This window comes from Hippichthys cyanospilos, chromosome 1 (assembly GCF_059441005.1).
Source record: "Hippichthys cyanospilos isolate Australia breed blue-spotted pipefish chromosome 1, RoL_Hcya_1.0, whole genome shotgun sequence".
Classification (NCBI taxonomy): Eukaryota; Metazoa; Chordata; class Actinopteri; order Syngnathiformes; family Syngnathidae; genus Hippichthys; species Hippichthys cyanospilos.
This window is the reverse complement of record NC_142369.1, coordinates 4564558-4586323: the sequence shown is the minus strand read 5'-3', so window position 1 is coordinate 4586323 and position 21766 is coordinate 4564558. Positions and strand designations below refer to the sequence as shown.

Here is a 21766-nt window from a genome sequence, read left to right as displayed (position 1 = left end):
AGTGCATTAGTGGTTATAAGGTGCTTAAAATGTTGAGTGCCGGAGGATACCCATGTTTCTTTGAAACGCAGGCCCCACCCCCACCCCCGTGGTCCCTGCTCAACTGCTGCAGCAGGGCACCCCCTTTCTTTGTCACAGCCACAAGAGAGGGGTGTGCCCCCCCCCCCCCCTGCATCCCCGTACCTCCTCTTAGGACTGCTCCCTCCCCCGGCCCTCGGGTTCCCCTAGCAGTGCACATTCGTCATCAGGTTTGTCTGATTAAAAGACAAGAAGGCCTCAGGTAGCTATTGCTGCTGCTGCGTCGTCATCACATCAGTAATCCTCCACCATCTCCATCTCATTCAGGCTCAGACACTCGGCCGTGTTGTGGAATGAGTAGCCTGCGGGCGGGGCAAAATGCAGGAGTTGCCAGACTTATTGAATTGAAGCAAAACAATTTTTCAGAGTACAAGTTCACCACACGCCCCCCCCCCCCCTTTTTTTTTTAAACATTTTTACTTCAATTTGGGTGAGTTTGACAAAAACACGGTTATAAGTCTACCCCTGACTTCAGTAATGACGTAGATCATGGCTGTCCAATTATAACACATGATGTGTGTGTGTGTGTTGTGTAAAGTGGCATAAAGTGGGTGAGTTCGTGAGGTGACCTACCTAAGATGCTGGGATCAGAGTGCAGCATCATGGGCTGTTTTTTTTTCATCTTCCCTCCTTGGTTGTCATAGAGAGCAGCCTTGCCCATGTGATTGGCCTGGAACATAGACTGCAGGGCGCTTGCGTTCATACCTCGCATGGTGTCCTGTTCAAAAAGCGCACGTCAATAAAAAAAAGTGTACCCCCCAATTAAACTGATCAAGGTGTCAGCATAAACCTTTACCTGCAGAGGGAAGTTCATGTTCAGGCCAGCCACTTCCTTCGACAGCTGGGAAAAGGAAGCGATAGGCTTTCACAAGTGCCGCCAAGACGGCAGAGCGGGATTTGTGGTGGGGCGGCTTATTGTTTACCTGCTGCTGCTGCTGCCTCTGTTGGTTGGCTTTCTGTTTGGCACGTCGCTCCAGGAACTGTTTGGCGAACTCTTTGGCTTCCACTGTGTCTCCCAGGTAAGACCGGATGAAATCCAGCACGGCATAGGGAGACTCCACCTCCTTCAGGTAGGCCACGATTGTAGCCACTGCAAATGGCCGCGATGCCATATTCAAAACGGTGGCCTCTGCCGCGCATAGAGCGACGGGAGAGCGCTTACCATCCGGAGAAGACGAGTTGCTGGCCGAGGCGTTGAGGGCGTGTAGCATCTGCTCGCACCAGGTGGTGAAGCCGTCCTGGGGCTTCATGCCCTGCAGCAGCTTCAGCAGCTTCTCCTCCTCGTCGGTGCGCTTACGACGCATCATGTACTGCTCGCTGGAAAGACAGGTGCAGACGCGGGCGTGCGGGTTGGGGCCAAGCCAAGTTGTCGCCAAAAGAAAAGCGGGGGCAAGGCAGACGCACCTGAGCGAAGGGCTGCTGCGACTGTTCTTCAAGCCCAAGTTGCTATTGCCGTTGCCGCGCAGGCCGGCCTGGTTCTTCATGGCCTCCTCCCACATGCCCATGCCGCCGCTGCTTTTGCCCTCCATGCCGCCCGGACCCCCCCAGATGCCCACGCCGTCTCCCCATTGGCCTCCCATGGAGGAGCTTCCCATCGACATGCCCGAGTGCTGCAGATCACACACAAAATGAGAACGTTAACCCATTCAACTGCCAAAACATATTTTTAAGTTTTTGGGGGTCTTTTTACATACTGACATGACAAATAACTCTAGCTTCGTTTTACTGCACTGTCAATTTGAAATAGTGTCCTGTTTATGTCGGATTCATGGGATAACCGACAAAATATTCTTCAGATTAAAGGCTCATTGAACAAATGGCGAATTGCTGCCCTTGTAAGTAATACGGGCTCCTACCCGCTCCCGTTGCTGCTGGGCTCTCTGCTGCTGCTGATGCTGCTGCTGCTTGAGAAGGCGTTCAGCCTCCTGCTGCCTCTCCAGGAGTGAGAGGGGCTTGGCTGATTTGGAGAGCCCAGAGGAAGAAGCCCCGCTCCAGCCAGAGCCGCCCGCCACCGGCCCCTGCTGCAGCAGCTTCAAAATCAGCTCCTGCTGCCGACCACACACCACACCACAAATGCGTTACCACAATGCGAAGGTAGGAGGGAACGATGGGGGGGAAGGGGGGGCTCTCCACCTGTTTGCGTCTAAAGAGCTCTTCATCCTCCCTTCTCTTTTGCTCCTCCTGTTGCCTCCTCTTCTCCTCCCTTCTTTTACGCTGCTGCTCCTCCTCCTCCCGCTTCGCCCTGAGTTCGGCATCTCGCCTCTCCTGCTGGAGCTGGATGGAAATCTTGTCAATAACACAATCGTGGACCCCCAAAATACCCTTAAAAAGTATTTTTCTTCTCTACACTGTGTATATTCCGGCCCACTGATTTGCCAAATGTCATCGAATAAAGATAAGATTCCCTTTTATTGTGATTGACAGGTCGGCAGAATCACCTCACAAAATTTCATGATATGCATTGAAGGATACAAGGCCACGGTATGGATTTTTATGTAATTATTAACGGCATCAGTGTTACTTGTATGCAACCGCTGTAAATATTTGGGAACATAAAGATAAAATGTGAAAATAAACATCAAATACCATTACACAGATGATTTCTTTCCTGTCATTAAATTTCAGGTACTTATCCCCCCTCCCCCCCAATTTTTTCACACGTTTGGCTAAAGGATGGCACTAAAAAAATTAAATAAAATGTTCAATTACTTGAAATGATAAAGTAATAAACAATTCTATTAGTATATAAATACATTGGTATATTATTGATTTTCAATCTATTATAACTACGAGCCGAAATAATTCATTATCATAGATACTGAAGTGCACACAAATACCTGGGATTGAATATCTGGACTTTGTATGAAAAAAAAAAAAAAAAAAAAAAAAAAAAAAAAATATATATATATATATATATATATATATATATATATATATATATATATATATATATATATATATATATATATATATATGTGTGTGTATGTCTGTGAAGCAGTCTGGCTCTAGAAAGAAAATTCTACAGGGAGCACTTAAAAAGGTAAAAACAAAAATAATCTGCAGTGAATGCGTCATTTCAAGGGCCAAAAACAAACCTTTTGAAGCTGTTCCAGAGTTGGACCCTGAGTAGAAGGATTCATTGTTATGTCCCAAAGACTGGCTTCACCACCTACGTGCAGAGCACCAGGGCATTTTTAGCAGAACGCAGTGCCATCGTCGCTCAAGCACATTTGCGGACCGGCGCGCACCTGACGGCTGTGAAGCTGAGGTATGCATGTCCCACATGGACCCTGTATCTGGCACTGACATCGACCTGTTCATCGAAGGCATCATACCCTGCTCACTGCACCTGCGAGTCAGGAGGTAAATGCCGGTTGAAGCGCGAGCCACACACAGAAGCTTCTGAGCTTTGGCCGCACTCACCTGTTAATGAGCTGGAATAACTGCTGCTGCTGGAGCTGCTGATAAAGAGCTGCCGCTGCCAGCTCCTGCTGCTTTTTCAGACGTTCCTGGTCCAGGTTCCCCTGAGGGTGATGACAGAGAACTCTTACTTTGTGGCAAGAATCCCACCAGAAAGGAAAGCAAGCATCTCTGACTACAAACTGCTGATCCCGCCTCATTTTGAAACCCCTTCCTGTTAAATTTTGGTGAAATTGAAAGTCACGTGGACGTCATTCATAACACGGAAAGCCAAAATTTCAAATTTCAACCAAGATTGAATCAATGGTTGGGTTTTCAAAATTCCAATGTTTTCTTTTAGTTACCAGTATTTTTTGGGGAGCAAAAAAATAGGCTTGGCCAACCAATTTCAAATGGAATCCTTATCAAACACAGCCCTAACTTAACAAAATAAACTAATAAAATGCCTTTTTGGAAAGAGGTGCTAACATGTAATCCAATTCTAGCACTTGGTCCAATAATGTTTGATATAAATGATCCTTCCGACTCATATTTTGAAGTTGAAATTTGCAGTAAGACACACAAACATTGTCAAGAACACAAAGGTTGCGTGTCACTCAACATAGATGAAAAAGTGCTGGGAATTTCTTTTTCCATATTTAATAAAATTGGGATAGAGCAGCGGGTCTCAAGTGTCGATTTGTTTTTCCTACGCAATTTTAAAGAAGCAGGGTTTCACTCAGAATGAACAGAGGCGGAACAGCCCAAACACAGAAGAGGAAAGACATCTTTTGATGCATGTACAGATGTCTGTGAATCCATAGAAGATGTAAAAATCTATTACCGTAGCCTGTCTATCCATCTTCCCTCCCTCGTGCATCCACCCCTTCCCATGGTCTATGCAGGCCGAGTTCGGACTCACAGTCCCGGCGGGCCCCCGGGCGGGCTGCGGGCGTTGCGCCGGTGGTGGCTGTCTCACCAGCAGGGGCGGCGGGGAGGGCCCCGGGGCGAAGGGCACACGGCCCCACATCTTGATGACATCGCCCAGGGGCTGGAAGCCCTCGTCGCAGCCCCGCTTGACAAGGAGGCTCATGGTGAAGTAGCCAGCCTGGAACCATTCGCACATCTCCACCGTGGTGAACGGACCTGCATGTGCGGTCAAATCCCTTTGGTGAGACTAAGGCCATTGGAAAAATACGACGTGAATCGGCAGTTGTACCCTGAATCTCTCCCTGCGGGTCCTTGTAGAACCACTTCATGGCGGCCTCGTGCGACAGAGGCAGAGCGGCTGCGGTGTTCCTGCTCTCCTGTTGCTGCTGCTGCAGAGCTTGCGTGAAACACTCCTCTTCTAAAGAGGTGTCCTGCAGAGACGCCACCATCTTCTCTGCCTCCTAAACACACACGAAAAGCATTCAGCTCGTCATGAAATTGCGACATAACAAAGTCGTACTGAAGCAGTTTAGTATGTGTGTCTGCGGCTCATAAGCTTCTGTATGATAGTTTTTTTTCCCCCCTCAAAATTTACCACTGCATTATGCTTAAGGTCAGGAAGCAAAGATTCTACAGGGTCCATTACAACTCATATTTTCATTCTTAGTTGGTTTTCTTATTCATAGTCGCCTTGTCGTATTAAAAACCAGGTTTTAATGATATATTCCGAGGTATAGCAAGTGGAGTTGCAGCATGTATCGCTAGGGCTGGTGTAAATACCTCATTTTTTTTTAAGTTTATCATTTGCGATCTTAAGAACCAAATGTCAAAGAAGGCAACTGGTGTGGAAGAGGCCTCAAATTAAGAAGTAGCTCAAAAAACAGCTTTATGTTCGGCATATAACATCCCAAAAAGTAATGCATGCTGTTCTTGTGAAGGCAACATTTAGCAGTATAAAAATTAGTAAGTCGCGAGTAGAACAGAAAACCTTGAAGAAAAAAAAAGATATTCTTAATGAGATGTTCAAAATAGGAGCTTTGCAAAGACTGTGCCTTAACATACACTTTAGAGGTCTTTTTCATTCAAGGTCCAAGTGTTAAATATTTTACTCATCAAGTTGTGCTCATAAAATCCTCCAGGATTGTCTCCTTGCCACCCTTCTGAGAGATCACCGGCAAAGGAAAGGGGTCAAGGGGTCATGCTCGTCGTTATCAAGACAGAAATGTTTGAGACAAATATTTTTAATGGGAAAATATTATATAAAAGAAGACAGCGTTCTATTTGGTAACTGGTTTGGTCCTTAACGTCAGAAAGAAAGGGCAGAAAGGACTCCTCAGATCGGGGCTGAGGTTTGACCTCAGTGAATGAGAGCGGACCAAATACCTGTTGCAGGTGTTTCATGCCCTCGTCATCCTCAGCGTCTCCTCCAGCAGCCGTGGGGAGGAGGGCAGCAGCAGAAGATGGGAGTGGTGGAGGCAGCATTGAGGAGGAGGCAGTGTTGGGGCTCACCTTGCTCTTGGATCCTGCAAACACAGCCACATCTCACACACAGACAAGCGCAGCGGGCCTCGCTAACGGGCATTTTGTCCAGGAGGGACAGCGCGACGGAGTGGGAGCGGCCATTTCAGGAAACAAGCAGCTATCAAAGCAAAACGCCAACACTTGGTCTTGGTACCTTCACTTGGTGGGCTGGCGTCCTTTAAAGGGTGGCTGCTGCTCAGCTGAGCGGCGTCCGCTGCTGGGCCGCTGTTGCCTGGCTGGGGCTCCATGGAGGGAGGGGCACATGGGGCAGGGGGGGAGGAGGAAGGCGCCTCTGGCTTGGGTTCCCCATCGACTGCAGCTGATGGGGCTTCCTTACTCTCTGAAGGAAGCAAAAGACAGAAAGAAAAAGTCATCAATGGACAGATGAAGGTGATTTGTGCCTGAGATTATCGGAAAGAATCCACTAACCCTTGTCTTTGTCTACGTCGCTTCCGTTTCTCTCCGTGTCGGGAAGGAGCTCCTCTTCGTCCTCCTCCTCAATGCCCTTGAACTCCAACTCCTCCTCCAGGATTGTCTCCTTGCCACCCTTCTAAGAGATCACCGGCAAAGGTTAAGGGGTAATTAAAAAGCTATGCTCGTTTATCAAGACAGAAACGTCAACACAGACTAGCGTTTTGGAATTGTATTTAAACATTGAAACAGAGTTTCTGCGGGTATGAGCAAGTCTAATTTCATGCATATTACAGCAATTTTAGAACACACATAAGGTCCAAGTCCTACTCCAGATACACACATGCACACTTCATCAGTCAATTGCATTTTTCAACAGGTATCTTCTACTAAGCTTGTAAAATACCGCATTTCTCCGAGTACAAGTGGAGATTTGATTCAATATAAACAAATTGGGCGGGTACCAAGATGACTACCCGTGGAAGAGCAACAAGGATGTTTGTAACAATTGACGAAGGGATAGGAGAGTCCGAGTCCTAAATGGGAGGAGCTATTTGGTGTATTACATAGTGATGATGACTTTTAGGGCTTGGACAAATGAATATACAGCTGTGTCAAAAAATAAAGCATTGAAACTTCAAATCAGTTCGTTGTTGCAAGCAGTATTTGCTTCTATGCGCACATTGCCTCGCCTCCCCCCCATAACCGCAACAGTATGTTATTCGATATTCGACGAAGAAGTGGATTTTAATTTTTTCCCTGAACGCCCTGAACTTGTTGCCTCCCAATCGCGGGGCACACGGAGACGTACAACCATTCACGCACCCAGTCACACCTAAGGACAATTAAATATGTCCAATTCGCCTGCCATGCATGTTTTTGGAGTGTGGGAGGAAGCTGGAGAGGAGAGGACCCACGCAGGCTCACGGAGAACATGCAAACTCCACACAGGAAAGGAGTGAGGTGAATTTGAACTCAGTCCCTTTAACTGTGAGGCAGACGTGCTATTCACTGCGCCACCAAGCTACCCCTATTTAGTTCATTGATAGAGTAGTTTAATAATAATACATAGTGATCTGTAATGAAAAAGATTTACTGTAATTTTAAAAGGAGTATTAAAGTGATTCATGTTTTATTGTTGGTCTTAGTGGAATTATTGTTCTATGTAGGACATTGATGAAAGGAAAGTTTTTTTTTTTAACTTTCGGTGTAAATTAATTTGAACATGAAGAAAGTTATGGACTTCAGCCCATTTTGTTTATGGTAAATTAAACCTAGTCACTAGACGCATACAAACACAATATTGTGTTATTGTGGCGCCTTTGCAAAAGGTTGCATGCCTTTACTTTTTAACTTTAATATGAAGCCAGAAATAAAAGGTGAGGTTAGATGTGTAACATTCTGGAGTTCCTGAGGAACTTTTTGCAACAGTTGGAGAACAAAGAGCCAATGAATGTGAATGAGAGTACGATGCCTACTTGCCCGAAGACAGCTGAGATAGGCTCCAGCATGTCCGCGTCCCTTGTGAGCATAAGTGGTTAAGCTAATGGATGTATGGATGCCTCTGAATGTTGTATATAATGCCTTTAAGGACCTCTTTTTTTTTGTTCCATAAAAAAATCCATTCAGTGATAGTGATTTTCAATGACCCACAAACAAATGGTAAAAACGCTTGCCAAAACTCACCTTCATAGGCATGAAGGCGCCAGAGGAGTCAAAAGTTCCCATTCCGCCGTCCTCCTCATCCATGCACCACTCAGGCAGGCCGTCCCTGTCGTCCTCAGGCCCCTCGCTCCCGGCACGTCGCCGGCTACCGGTGCCAAGGTTCTCGGGACCACCAAAGTCAAAATCGAACTTGCGACGGCGACTGTCATTCGGACCACCGTGATCCCGCCAGCCTGCTGAGCGGGGACCGCCATCTGCCAAAAGAAGCCCTGCTCAGCCCAGTCTCCAGCTTGAGCCTCTTGAGGGAGTGTTTGTGTTGCTCATACCATCCCTGCGGGGTCCGGCAACTCTCCAATTGCTTCCCGGCTCCCCCTCTTCCCCCTCCTGCTCCTCCCGGAGGGTGCGCCAGTTATCGCTGTCAGCCCTTGTGTACTCTTTCCTCCCGGGGCCCCCGGTACCAGCAGACTCCTCAAAGCCGGCGCGGCCCACCTCCCGCCGGAGTGGCTTCTCAAATCGACGCTCACCTCTGCAAATGGGGGTTGGATTGCTTGTTAAACTAAGATCCTCTTTGAACATTCCTTCAATTCAATCTTCTTCAGATGTGGTAAAAACGAAAAAGGAAGAAGAGGAAGCTCTGACTTCCTTACCGGTCATCCCAGCTTTGGCTCCGGTGTATCTCTCTGGAGCTACGGCCAAAACCGACCTCAGCATCTTCAATACTTCTTTGGTAGAATCCACCTTCCCCGCGGCCCCGGCCTGCGCACGGACAAAAACACACACTGAAACAAATGTGACTGGACAAAGCCCACTAAATAGGAAGTGAGCGAACACCAAGATGGCAGAGAAACTGGAGGAAAACAGCAGTTAACTATTTCCCTAAATAGCTCCCATTTCAGATGAACCCCAACACTTTTCATTTTTGAACATATTAACTCATTCAGTCGCAAAGTCACATTTGTACATCATTCAAGGCCTCTTTGCACAGGACACTTCCTGCCTAATGCTGCGTTCACACCAAACGTGAACAAGGCGAAAAAGCGGACAGTTTTATATTGTAGTCAATGTAGTTTGCGCAATGGAACATTGGGCGAGGCGAACGACGCGTCGCGAGCAATGCGAAATTGATAGCGGCATGAGATAGCTCTAATTTAGCCCCAAGTTCATTTTTATTTTTTAAACTTTCATCGCTTGTCGCGTCACGACAGCCAATCGGCTTCGGGAATATTCAACGTCTCACACAGGGGGCCAGGAATGCATCATGGCGAGCGGTTTGCGGTCACCTGGAGCTATCCAACATGGTCAGCTGAGCTTTCAATACAAAAATGGAGCCAAGTAAGAGCACTCACCTGGCTTGTTGAATGGCGGAGGGGCAACTTTGGATAACTGGTATTTGCAGTATTTACTTCTGTCTGTTAAACTGTAGTTACTGTGCCAAGATAGCAATAGTGCAGCATTAACAGCACAGTATTTAGCACGGTATCGACCACTTGATTGCGATTGAAACTTTTTTTTTATTTTCGGGCGGGTATTGCCGCAAAGAGAGGGACAACAATGTAAAAAAAGAAGAAAGGTGATGTAGGAGAAAACATTGGCTCTGCTACATCCCAGAAATGAGAAAGTTCTCAGCGGGGCTCTCCTTCCTGGATCCGCTGTAAAGTGCACAAAAAGCTCACCCCCCACCTCTGGCGCGATTGTATGAACAAGCTAAATGTCGGCTGTTAAGACCTGGCGACTGAAAGCCTACCGAATGAATGAGACGATATTTCACGTTGGGTGTGAACGAAGCATAATATGGCACAGTGTGGGTTTTTTTTTTTTTTTTTTGCATCTAATGCAACCTGTTGAGTCTGGAAGGGGACTCCCCCTACCTGCGGTCCCTTCTGAAGGTTTTTTGTTTTCCCCAGATGGGATTTTTGAATGTTTCCTTCCCCTTCTGGGAGCTTTGTTTAGGGGATGCTGTTGTGTAATTATGATCTGTATGAATTCTTTTTAACCCGAGAAGCAGTTATTCAGGCCTATACAAATAAACTTGATTTGTCTGAAAATAGCGGTCAACGAATAAGTTAAATGGCCAACTTTAATCAAAAATCTCAATTTTGGAGCCTTGAGCATAGTTAAACCTCATTCAGTCAAGCATCTTAGAAATTTATGACATTTTCCAGACCCACAAAATGCTGTGTTCACTCGCATATATAAAATGAGCCACACGTCTTGTTGGGCTTTTCACAATAAAAAAAGATCTACTTAAAATGGGTTCCACCACAAACATTAGCTTTTGTTGTCAAGAACACTATGTCAGGCGTAGAAAATAAACTTGCAAAGCAGACGGCTAGAGGATGTTGTCATTATTAATTTTAAAATGGTTTGCGCTAGTTTGGTGGTAAAAAAAAAAAAAAAATGAATAAAAGGTTAAGAACCACCACCAGAGTTATCTGTACTTTTCCATCGGAGCAATCTCACCTCTGCTGCCTCGCGTGGTGCCCCGTCCTCGGACCACTCCGGCCGGGGCTGCTCCACCCGCCCCCTTTCCCATGAGCCGCAGTACAGCCACACTATTCACAGACATGGAGAAGTTCCTCTGGCAGGGCGAGAGTGGGGAAGAATGTGAGGAATGTCAGCCAATGGAAAGGCTCATCTCGCCGCGTCGTTGCGCTTTGTGCTGAGAGGCTGACCTGCTCCTCCTCAGTGAGAGGCACCAGTGCCAGCGGCTGCATGGGCTCATCTTGCAGAATAGCAGCAAATTCCTTATCCTGCATGTCCTCCGGGACCTAAGATAAACAGCAATCAGGGAACACGGCCATCGGCAGACGGCTCGGAACGTTACTGCGAGGCTTCCTCGAGCTGCGTGGGGCGCAACCTACCTTGTTGTCTTTGATATAAAGTGCTAACATCTCCTCTCGGCCGTAACGGTAGTCGGCCAGCTTGTACTTTGGCATGGCGGGGGAGGGAGGGGGGGATGTCACACTCCCCCCACTGGACAGTGCACGGAGCCTGAGTTGGGACAGACGCAGCTCAACTTTAGCAACAATTTGGCATTGGAGGGAAAGATGAGAGAAAGGCAGTTAAACAGTACAAAAACTGACTACCGCTGAAGCGTTTGGATTTTTTTTTTTTTTTTTTTAGAAAAGTGTAAGAATGGTGTTTATATCAAATAAGACAGGAGCTAAATCAGTTCTTTAGCACACACACACACACAACACACACACACACACACACAAAACAAGGGACATGCTAACAGCTGACGTCAGTGGGTAGGAAAAATTCATTCTATTCATTCTTCTTTCATTTTTCATAGCTCGAGAAGTACAGACATTGCGAAAAAAAAAATGTTTACGTGTACTACATGCAACACAGCAACCTAGCAGGAAACAGCAAACATAAACATAGCCAGTGGGAGAAAGCTTAAATGTTTTAGGTGACTTGGCTTAAACCACTGCTTCACTAGATATATTAGACAAGGTTATACACTTTTTTTTTATATATGAAAGAAAGAAAAAAAAAAACAATTTGGATACTCTATTTACTGTGTATAACGTATATCAAATCGGGACTCAGTAATGGAAAATCATCAAAATCAGGTGCCTAGGACTCTAGTGCTAAATGTGATCGGGATATCCCAAATTATTTTTAATTATTGCGAGGCAGGTGGATTTGAAGAAAATTGCAAATTGAATTGAAATGGCAGTATTTGTCAGAAGAATAACAATATTTTTCTAACATTGTATGACAATAAATCTCTTGAATCTTGAATTTAAAGCACATGATGTGCGTGTTATTAAAATGACAAAATTATGCTACTTTTAGAGGCATTTCTACATCGTACATCAAATAACATACTGTTGCCGTTATGGAAGTGGGAATTCTATTTTTAACTAATTTTCCGAGTACCCTAGACTTGGAATATATATATATATATATATTATATATATATATATATATATATATATATATAAAATTTTAAATACAAAAAAAAAAAGATTTAGTATTCAAAGGATTAAGTCTTGTAAATGACATATTACTTATTTTGCATTCGAATTAATTTTATTCAAATACAGATACGTGGAAAAAAATTGGTCTGATGTGAGTATTGCAGTTTTAAGTCCATCCTCCTAATATGGGGGTGGAAAATGAGGAAAAACAAAAACTTGTACTTGGGGAAATACAGTACACAAAAAGCAGAATAAACTCTACTATGTAAATGTATCTGGAAAAACAAAAAAAAACATTTCTCACGCACCTGACAAGAAACTAAATTCACATGACATAACAAATCAACCGCACACTGAATATGCTCTGCTATGTGATATATTAACTTTTCAATTTGAGCAAAAAAAAAAAAGCTGTTACAAGGAGGACCAGCTTTCAAGGCCGGCAACTTAACAATGGCACCATTCACTTGCCTCTCAGCGGAGCGTTATTGACTCACAGGCCCACATCTAAACCATATGTACCTCGGCGAGGAGGAGGGAGAACGGTGTTGGCAAAAGCGCAACGAACTGAGCAAAACCGCGAAGCCTGTTGGGTCAAACCTTCTTAACTCCTCATTGGATTCATAAAGCAACCATCTGTGTGTGTTGGCCACACTGAATGAACTGCAATTTTTCTTACACGTGAGCAATTTCTTCAAATTATTCCTCATTTTTTTTGGTTATTTATTGATTTATTTATTTTGCTTCAAAGGTAGTGGAATTGGGACCAGCGTGACAGGCAAGCAGCTGCAGTTGTGCAGAGGGAGAGAAATTTGCTCCGCATCTGGCAGCGGACCAGGAACGTTCGCCGGAGTGCCGGCCTGTTCAAAATGGACTGTGACCAAACGGCAGGCTACGCTTCCAAATGGCTGCGCAAACATCCGCCAGCGAGCAGAACGGGAGCTCAGATGCAAGCGATGACTTTGTCCGCATTCATATCTACAAAATCGGGAGGCGGCCGTAACTGCCCAAGACTTTGAAGAAAATGAAAAGAAAAAAAATAAGTCAAATAGTCATAACATAATCCTAACAGGAGGTGTGCCATTTTTATTTTATTTTCAAACTAGGCACAATTTTTGGGGTGAGGATATGCTGTTTGCAAAATGCCATAATGTGCCTGTTAGAGCTAACAGAGGCTCATTTTAGCCGAGGCTGTTACGGCATTATTTTTCAATAAAAGAAGCGAGCAGACAGAACCACAGTCCGAGTCCTTTCTTGTGTACACACAGGAATATTACTAAAACCGAAAGGAAAACATGATGATGGCTCCGTCTGATTCAACTAAGAGTGGACCAGTGTGCACTGGTTAGAGAAGGTGGGGCTTCAGTTGGGAGCATATGCTGTCGGTGCGCAAGAATTGCTCCTTCTCTTTGTGAGATCTGGCCCATGACTTGTGTTTTCTTTGTTGTGATGTTATCATTTATGGCAGTATGCCCAAAATTAGTCATGTGTTGATACCAAGTTGCGACTGTAGATAACATGCTAGCTAACGTTAGTGTTATCTTCAGCGTGTTATATAGTTGCCTTGCATGTGTTTAGCTCATTAGAATTTTCGTTTGAGCTAGGTATTTCCTTTTGGTAAATGTTAGCATATGCAAACGTTTTGCATTGATAATCATACTTGTTTGCATCTGATTAACACTTCGAATTAAGAAGACTATCATTTGCAATTCAGATAAATGATTGATTTGATCTATGCAATTTCCGTACAAGAATTATAATTTCTGCATATGGGACTTACCTGCGTTAGTGTATTTTCTTTTCTTTACAGTTTTACCATTCAGTGAGTGAGAGCTGCACAATTGATACAACTAAATTACAGAAGAGTTACACTCATTTGCTGTTGGCTGGCTGTCTACCGAGATAGAAGCCATTGGAACATCTTGGGCGGACAGAACATTGGGTTAGTAATACAAAAAAAAAATTATATATATATATGTGTGTGTGTGTGTTCATTTTATATTACATGAAATAATTCATGGCTCTTCAATAAAGCATTCAATTCAACCGTTTTATATATTTTTTTAAATGCAATGATTTTTTAATTTGTCAAAATGCATTTTGTGTCTACAATTACGTGCTAACGAAGCGATGACGCCAGTAAAGCTAAAGTGGCATTTTATTTTCTAATGTTGTTTTTGACTAAATAAATGGCAGCAACCTTTTGGGGGGAAATTGACCCGGTTTGTTATCTGGAGGCATAGCTGAAAAATAACATATACTTGTTGTCAATTTGAATATCTTGCTGAATATAAAGGGCACTTATGTTTGGTTTAAATGATTTTAAATGATTTTGGGGTTAAAAGATTTTTTTGTTTTGTTTCTGCAAACACTTCCAATGGGGGGACTTGGAGAATTTGCTTTCTATAAGGGGTCCCTGACTCCAAAAAGTTTGAGAACCCCTGCGCTAGGTCATCAACTCAGCGGGATTTTGAAAGTCCAGCAGGTGTCAGTATTTAGTGAAACAATTTCAACTCAACGAGTCATCCTGCCGACATGCTCCATAACGCCTCATCAACTCATCACTTGCGGGGCCTTCGTAGACACTAGAGCAACTTGAATTTCAATTACAATTATCAAATTAACCACCTAATGTTATTTCTTAATCCTTTTTAACACAATTATAACCACAAGAGTCTCTTTAACGCCGATGCATATTTTGCATGCGGATCTGTGGTGACAAACTGTGCAGTCCCTCACCATTCTGGGCCGAAGTTGAGAGTCTCAGCAGTCATATTCCTCACGTCCACACAGAAGTGAGTATCTGGAACACAAACGCATTCGTAGCGTCACACATTTGTATTGTTGTGCTAGTGATGGCATGTGTCCAAGCTTACCCCGTCCAGAGATATGGGAGTAGGCTGGACTGGGCAGGACCAGGCTGGAGCTGGCTAGGTTTAGTTAGGCTTGGGTGACTAAAGGCCGAGTGGTGCTTGAGCTGTGGTCACAGGGCGCCCCCCTCCTCAAAAAATACACATCCACAAGAATAGCTGCCAGTTGTAGGTGCTTGAGGGTACCAGGTTATCAGTCCGAGCTTGCAAAGGAAGGGCTTCAGATCGGAGAATGGAAGCTCCTGCTACTCACAGCCCGTTAAGGTTGTCCAACGTTGAAAAAAATTAAAGGAACTTTGGAAATTATCGATGGAACAAAAATAGAGTAATTGCTAGTATTAGTCCTCTCTCCCTTGCCTCTCTATCTGTTTTAGTTTTTACAGCAGTTAGATCTCACATTTAAACTCAGAACCTGAACCAGTTCAAAAAAAATGAAAGAAAGGAACATTTAAAAAGTCACAGCCCAAAAAAAAGCAAAAAAAAAAAAAAAAAAGAAAGAAAAAAAGAGGCTGCTGGAACAGCTGCCGAGAGCAGAGGCGACCTCCTCTTGTCCGTGAACTCTCTCCTTCCTTTCCCTTTTCTTGGCGTCTTGCTCGCTCCGACTAAAATGTGGACTGACGGAGACCCTTCCAGGTAACGCCTCGACTTCCTGTCCTCCTTTCCTCTGCGCCACTGGAATAAAACAAACAAAACAAAAACAAAAAAAAAAAACAAAGAAAAATAAATACCTGAGCAACACACCCTGATACATTACAGCCTGTAATTCTATTGATGTTGTTTTGGCAATGATGCACAATTTGGAAAATAAAGGCGAAGTGGACGGCTGCAGTTCAGATTTCCTGACATACGGAGCTAAGAAAAATACATGCACACATTTCCTGAATAAATGAGACAGCAAACTATTTCCAGGCGAGTGCTAAAATCAGAAACCTAAGAATTCTATTTAAACGATGAGAGAAATCCGCAGTCCTCTTGATGGAGTGCCAGCTATTTGTCTTTAAAAAATGTCATGGCAACAAAACAAATATAGAGCAGGCTCCATTTGATCCAATCCTTGACTCATTTTACACGTATGATGGGACATTTGGCCCTTTAAAACGAGCCGTTCATTCATGAACAGTTCACTAAAAAGAGCTGTTGAAAACATTGGTTTGATTTTTGTTGTTGTTTTTTTGTTTATTTTAATCGCTGGGGGAAATTTTTACCCGATTCGGGCTTTTGGATGTTTGTGATGTGTGGTATGAAAGATAAAGCATACAAAAAAAATACTAGGAGGCTAAAATGTTGCATAGATTGTCAAAACATGTTAACTTTCAATATGCCATCCTGCTGTCCCTTCTAAATGCTTGCAAACGGGAGGTCAAGAGGGACACCTTATAGGTGTCAAATTTAGCTCGTGTGGGGCTCATTTACTCCCATTCAATGGGAAATATTGTCAATTTTGGACATATTTAAAACCCGATGTTTTTGCATTTTCCCCTTTTTTCCACTGATCCTTTCAATGCGAACAAGTCACAATAGAAATTGTTGTTGACACCCCAAAACCACCGGGTGGTGCTAGAGGCCAATTTAGGACATTTGCAAGCCTTTCAACATCTTCTGATTGGCTTAGCCTGGACTCCCATAATGCAACAGTCTTCCAAAGTAATAATATTGAAATTAGGTTTTTATAATATTAAAAAAAAAAAAAAAATATATATATATATATATATATATATATATATATATATATATATATATATATATACACACACACACCCACACACATACAATATTTAAAAAAAAAAGGGAAAAAATAGTTATTTGCAAAATCAAGCAAACATTAACATAGCAGTTAACTTTACAAAGTAAATGTGGCTAACATGTTTTTGGTTTGTGATTGGTTGTTACCTAAGGCTTGAGCCGATTATATAATTTTTAGTCAATCGCAAGAGGAAAATGTGTTTTTATAGGTATTATATGTACATGAAAATACTTTATTTATCAAGGTAATTATCCACAATATACTGCTCAAATTGGCCAAATAACTTTTGTATCCTCTAAAAGGGTTATAGTACCGCAACAAAGATGCTATTTAGCATTAGCATCAATAGCCGAAGGAACGGTTAAAGAAGTCAATCTTCACAATATGATATAAATGAAGCGTTCTAATGTTGCGTTTGCGGAATAAGAATGAGTTGAGAAAAGTTTAGAATTTTTTTGTTTTTTTAATCCATCACAGGGGACAAGTATTTTCTCATTGGCTGACGCTTGAAAATTACATCACAGTTGCTCAGGGCTCGGGTAATAAGCAGTCCTGTGACGTAATTTTTAGCTGGCAGCAAAATGTGAAATGACCACCACTAACCAATATTGAACAGAATACAGTGTTTTGAGTGCATAGAGCATGGGTGTCAAACATAAGGCCCACGGGCCAGTTCTGGCCTGCATGTGTCTTTAATCCGGCCCACAAGATGATTTTGTTCTGGAAAGTATAAAAATTAGCTGATTTTTTTTTCCCAATAAATGAAAAACTTGAAATGTTTCATGATTGATATGAATGTTATAGAATTATGATTAATAGTGATTATGTGCTTGTACTAATTTGCACCGTATTAAAAATGAATAATAAATCTCAAGCGTGTGTGTTAAAATGAAAATAATAATAATAATAATAAAATAACAATAAATAGGGTTGACATCCCAATTAATTAATGAGAAGTCCAGTTATATCATCTTTGTTGACACTGAGAACACATTAGAGGACTATGCCCTCTTAAAGTGATTTATTATTGTGCTTGTATAATGTGTTTGGGTTATCTCCGAGTCCAAACATTGTTATTTGGAAAGTGAAAGGCCTGGCAAACAGTATGAAAAAGCTCAAATTGATTCTAAATTGAAAAGACGACTGTTAGCCAAAACTTGGAAGTGCACAGTAGCTTTTTCAGCAACCATCCTGCACAAGGGCACCGACAACATTACCGTAAAAACATATCATAGTGCTGGGCAGCGTGCTTGTTCAACCATAAACATTGCATCATCAAAGACAGAAAGCCATTGTCGTCGTATTAAATTGCTCAGTAACCCATAGTTAAGATTTTTGTCAAAAAAAAAAAAAATCTGGGATTTACCATATTGTGAGGTTTCACCCTGATGCCACAACTTGAGTGTTTATAATCAGACCTTGGCTGGACAATAAATTGAATAAATTCTATTCATTAGTCATTAAAAATAAATAAAATCAAAGATTTGTAAATGAGCTAAATCATTTTAAAAACAAGAGTTTTTACAAACTACATAATGTTGGATTTAATCAAGTTGCCTACATGCTATGAATAAATTACTATTTTCTGCACAATCTTTGAACTAGTTCACATCAAAGCATCTAAAATAAGTATAAATGATTGTCATCTGAACATATTGCACAGGATTTATTTTGGAGTACTGTATTTCTCTGTGTACAAGTAGAATTTTTCTCCCCTCATTTTCAATCCCTGGATTAGGAAGCGTCAATTTATATCCGCAAAAATAGGCAGACTTTCTCCACATATTTGTGTTTGAATAACGTTCATTCGAGTGCAAAATAAGTCACATAATAATTTACAATGCTTAATATATATATATATATATATATATATATATATATATATATATATATATATATATATATATATATATTTGCACTTAGAATTTGATATAGCATGCATCCGTTTTGGAGCATTTGCACAGAACTTTGTAAAAATGAACTTTCGTCAAGCGCCATCTTATTGCTTTTTTGTTGTCAACAACGCGGCTGTGTGGATCATTTTTCCAGTGGACTTTGACACATATTGAGAAAGAAAAGACGGTTTGACTTGTCTCCTTCAGCCCTTGCACTTGTGCTTGAACAATACACAAACAGCGAATGGCAACGTTACACACTCTGATCTCACAACATTCGTCACTTGGGAAAAGAACATCCCAAGTAAGATGATCAGCAAACCGTCTACGAAAACCTTCATTTAAAAAAAATTGGACGGGGGTCCCGAGATGGCTACTTGCATGGAGGTATCGGCCAATCTCTTGGGGTAGTTTGAAAAAATCAAAGTAGAGATAACAAATTACAAGGATAGAATATTGACAATTATTTTATTGAAAAAAAGATCAAATGTAAGCGTGGTGTCGGTATGTGGTTGCCAATAATTTCAATTTTTTTTAAAAAGTATCAAATATATTAGTGGTATCAGTATGCAATCGTATTTATCGATGATTAAAGTTGAGCACACGTACTGCATTTGTTCTGAACAAATAAAAAACAAATGGTTTCAAACAACTCTACTCATTACTTTGATTAGAAACAATTAAATCCGTCATTCAGTGTAAGTTCCCACGCTATGAAAACATTTTCTGTAAATAACTATGTAAATCCAACTGTAATTTAAGGGTGGATTTCATTAATTGTTGCAATGACTTTCCTAGCATTCCTTTTCCATTTCTGCATACCAACCGTATTCGAATGTTTTTGGTGACGTTTCGTTCGAAAATTGTATTTGCTCGCGTTTATTTCTGCGACGCACTTTGACTTGAAGGAAAAAAAAACGGCGTTTTACGTCGCTTTCGCTCCGTGGTGCACCTTCAATAGGAACGAGTGGGGGGGGGGGGGGGTCAAGAGCTAGCTGCAGCCTTTAGCAAATACCCCACGCGATATCAATGTTGGGAAACTACGATATGTTGGCGAAAGAATCGATTTTTTTTTTTTGGGGGGGGGGGGGGGGGGTCCCCTCATTTGTGCAGGGTAACAGCACCAAAGCTCGGCGTCGGTGGCCGAGGCCTCCGAGGTTCAAATGACACCAGCAGCAATGATGGCGGAAGGGGGGCGGAGTATCAGGCTCCTCGGGCCTGCTCGCCAACCCCCGGCGCTCGCATGGTAAGTCCACAACGGAGGGCGAGAAAGGAGCGAGAAATCCCCCCCAAAAATAACGCCGCGTTGGGTTGGAGCAAGTGGGAACAAGACGCCATGTTAGCACGGCGGCTAACGCTAGCTTGCTAAGCTAACAAGCTAGCGAGGAAGAGGAAGCAGGAGCCGAGCAGAGCGAAGCGAGCGCGGCTTACCTCTCGTCACTTGTTTGCGAGAACAAGCGCCAGTCAGGCTGCGTCGCCTACAGCCCAACGACTGCACGCATGGCTGTCCGAACACTCGTCAACACGTTCATTCAACACGATGGGACTCCCGGGAAGCCGCGCTCCGTGGCCAATGTCGTATTTTTGTTCTCCCTCGCCTTCCTCCAACGGTCGCATCTGTGTATGTGTGTGTGTGTGTGTGTGTATGCAGCCTTGCTAGTCTTGTTGTTTGTGTTTCGGAAACATGGCCGTCCGTGGAATACCACGTGACTGCACCGACAAGCGGGCGGGCCAATCAGAGGTGGCAAAAGTATTCAAGCAAAAAAAATCTTCGTGTTGCAAAAAAAAAAAAAAAAACACGTTTGAAAGTGAAAATACGGACTCTAGTAAGCGCATTCCCCCAACATCCGAAAAAAGTTCGATTATGAAGTTATAACGTGCTAAATGTCACTTTTAAAAGTGACAGCTTGAAGCGATGAATACTAGCAACGCCAACCCAGCTAACGCACTTTTGCGGCGGACATATTGGTAGTGGCAAGGGTCCCATGATCATTTCAGATTATTTCACTTTAGCCTTAGCATTGATGGTGTCATTTTCAGACGAGAGCAAATTGAAAAATGGCTTAAAATAGATGGATTTTGCGGTTTGACTAATGCTCCATTAAGGCAATATCATTAAAAAAGTCTTGTTCGAACCAGTTGGGGTGGATAGAATCGAATGGCGAGATTACCCTGATTATACTGAAGCAATTAGTGCATATTAAACACAAATAATGAACGGAATGAACAATAGGAATTAAAGTTTCACAGGAGTGAAATCGTTAAATGTTATTTCGGTGTGTTATTGCTTTATTGTTATTCTGAGTCAATAGCTCTGGGAGGGGAAAAAAAGTCTAAGAGTCCGTCTCGCTCGCATTCATGAGCCCTGTACCAGTAATATTACAATGAAAGAAAATTAGGTTGACTTCCCCTTTAAAGTATCCTCAGATGAGCAAATAGCTATCGTTCAAAAGTAAACACGACCGTGTCTGCGGATCTATTAAGGTAAAATATATTATTACATTGTATTATATATATTATTACTGGTGGGTAGTTTTGTGAAATACTTTTTAGAGTGTTATTTTTCTTTCATCCACTTGGATTTAAATGTAATATTATCGTTGTTCAAGCATTGTTTCGATTTTCTGTTTGTATGTCGTCATCGTCATAATTGTCGTCATGATCGCATCAACATTGTCGTCATGATCGTCGCCGTCGTCTTCACCGGTCATCAAACATCGTTATCATCGTTGTCGTCATCATCAACATCGTTGTTGCATATTGACGTCTTCAATGTCGCGATATCATCGTCGACATTGTCGTAGTCATAAGTGTCATTGTCGTCATGATCATCGCCATCGTCGTTGTTGTCGTCATCATCGTCAATGTCATGAGCGTCACCGTCGTCGGTCATCAAACATCGTTATCGACTTAATTGTTGTCGCCATCAACATTGTCATTATCGTCGTCTTCATCAACGTGTCACTGTCAAGATTGTGCTCGTCTTCGTCATAATCATAATTGTCAGTTATCGTCGTCATCAATATCGTCGTCATTGTCTTGTCACCATCGTTCTTGTCAAACATCATCGCCATTGATGCCTTCATCGCACTGTCATCATCAACGTTGTCAACACAATCGTCGTCATCACCCGACATCCTCAACGACGTCTTCATTGTCGCGTGGTCATCAACATCGTCCTCATCGTCTTCATCGCTGCCGTCATCTTCATCGCCGTGTCGTCATCAACATTTAATCATCGTCAACATCGTCGTTTTCGTCGTCGTCATCAAACACCATCGTTTTTTAAAGAAAAAAAATCCCGATTATCGAGGGCGCAAAAGA

The 21766-nt window shown here is 42.8% G+C and overlaps 1 protein-coding gene across 4 annotated transcripts; it reads right to left on the bottom strand.

Moving 5' to 3' along the window:
- Positions 1-182: 182 nt before the first annotated feature.
- Positions 183-20106, bottom strand: gigyf1a (GRB10 interacting GYF protein 1a). Of its 4 annotated transcripts, none has more exons than XM_088431820.1 (25): positions 19874-20106; positions 14810-15475; positions 14673-14736; positions 10866-10995; positions 10677-10772; positions 10465-10582; positions 8652-8760; positions 8331-8530; positions 8026-8258; positions 6358-6478; positions 6083-6268; positions 5791-5930; positions 4697-4868; positions 4322-4623; positions 3502-3602; positions 3327-3427; positions 3174-3247; positions 2212-2352; positions 1935-2126; positions 1483-1688; positions 1241-1395; positions 1002-1168; positions 875-919; positions 652-796; positions 183-380 (listed from the first exon to the last, which is right to left on the bottom strand). In XM_088431820.1, the coding sequence occupies exons 3-25, from the start codon at positions 14705-14707 to the stop codon at positions 313-315; spliced, it is 3237 nt and encodes a 1078-aa protein (XP_088287946.1). In that variant the 5' UTR covers positions 14708-14736; positions 14810-15475; positions 19874-20106; the 3' UTR covers positions 183-312. The 4 variants fall into 4 exon arrangements, with proteins under 4 accessions (XP_088287946.1, XP_088287956.1, XP_088287963.1 ...); XM_088431830.1 differs by having other exon boundaries at positions 1935-2123; XM_088431837.1 differs by having other exon boundaries at positions 4400-4623.
- Between the last annotated feature and the right edge of the window lie 1660 nt (positions 20107-21766).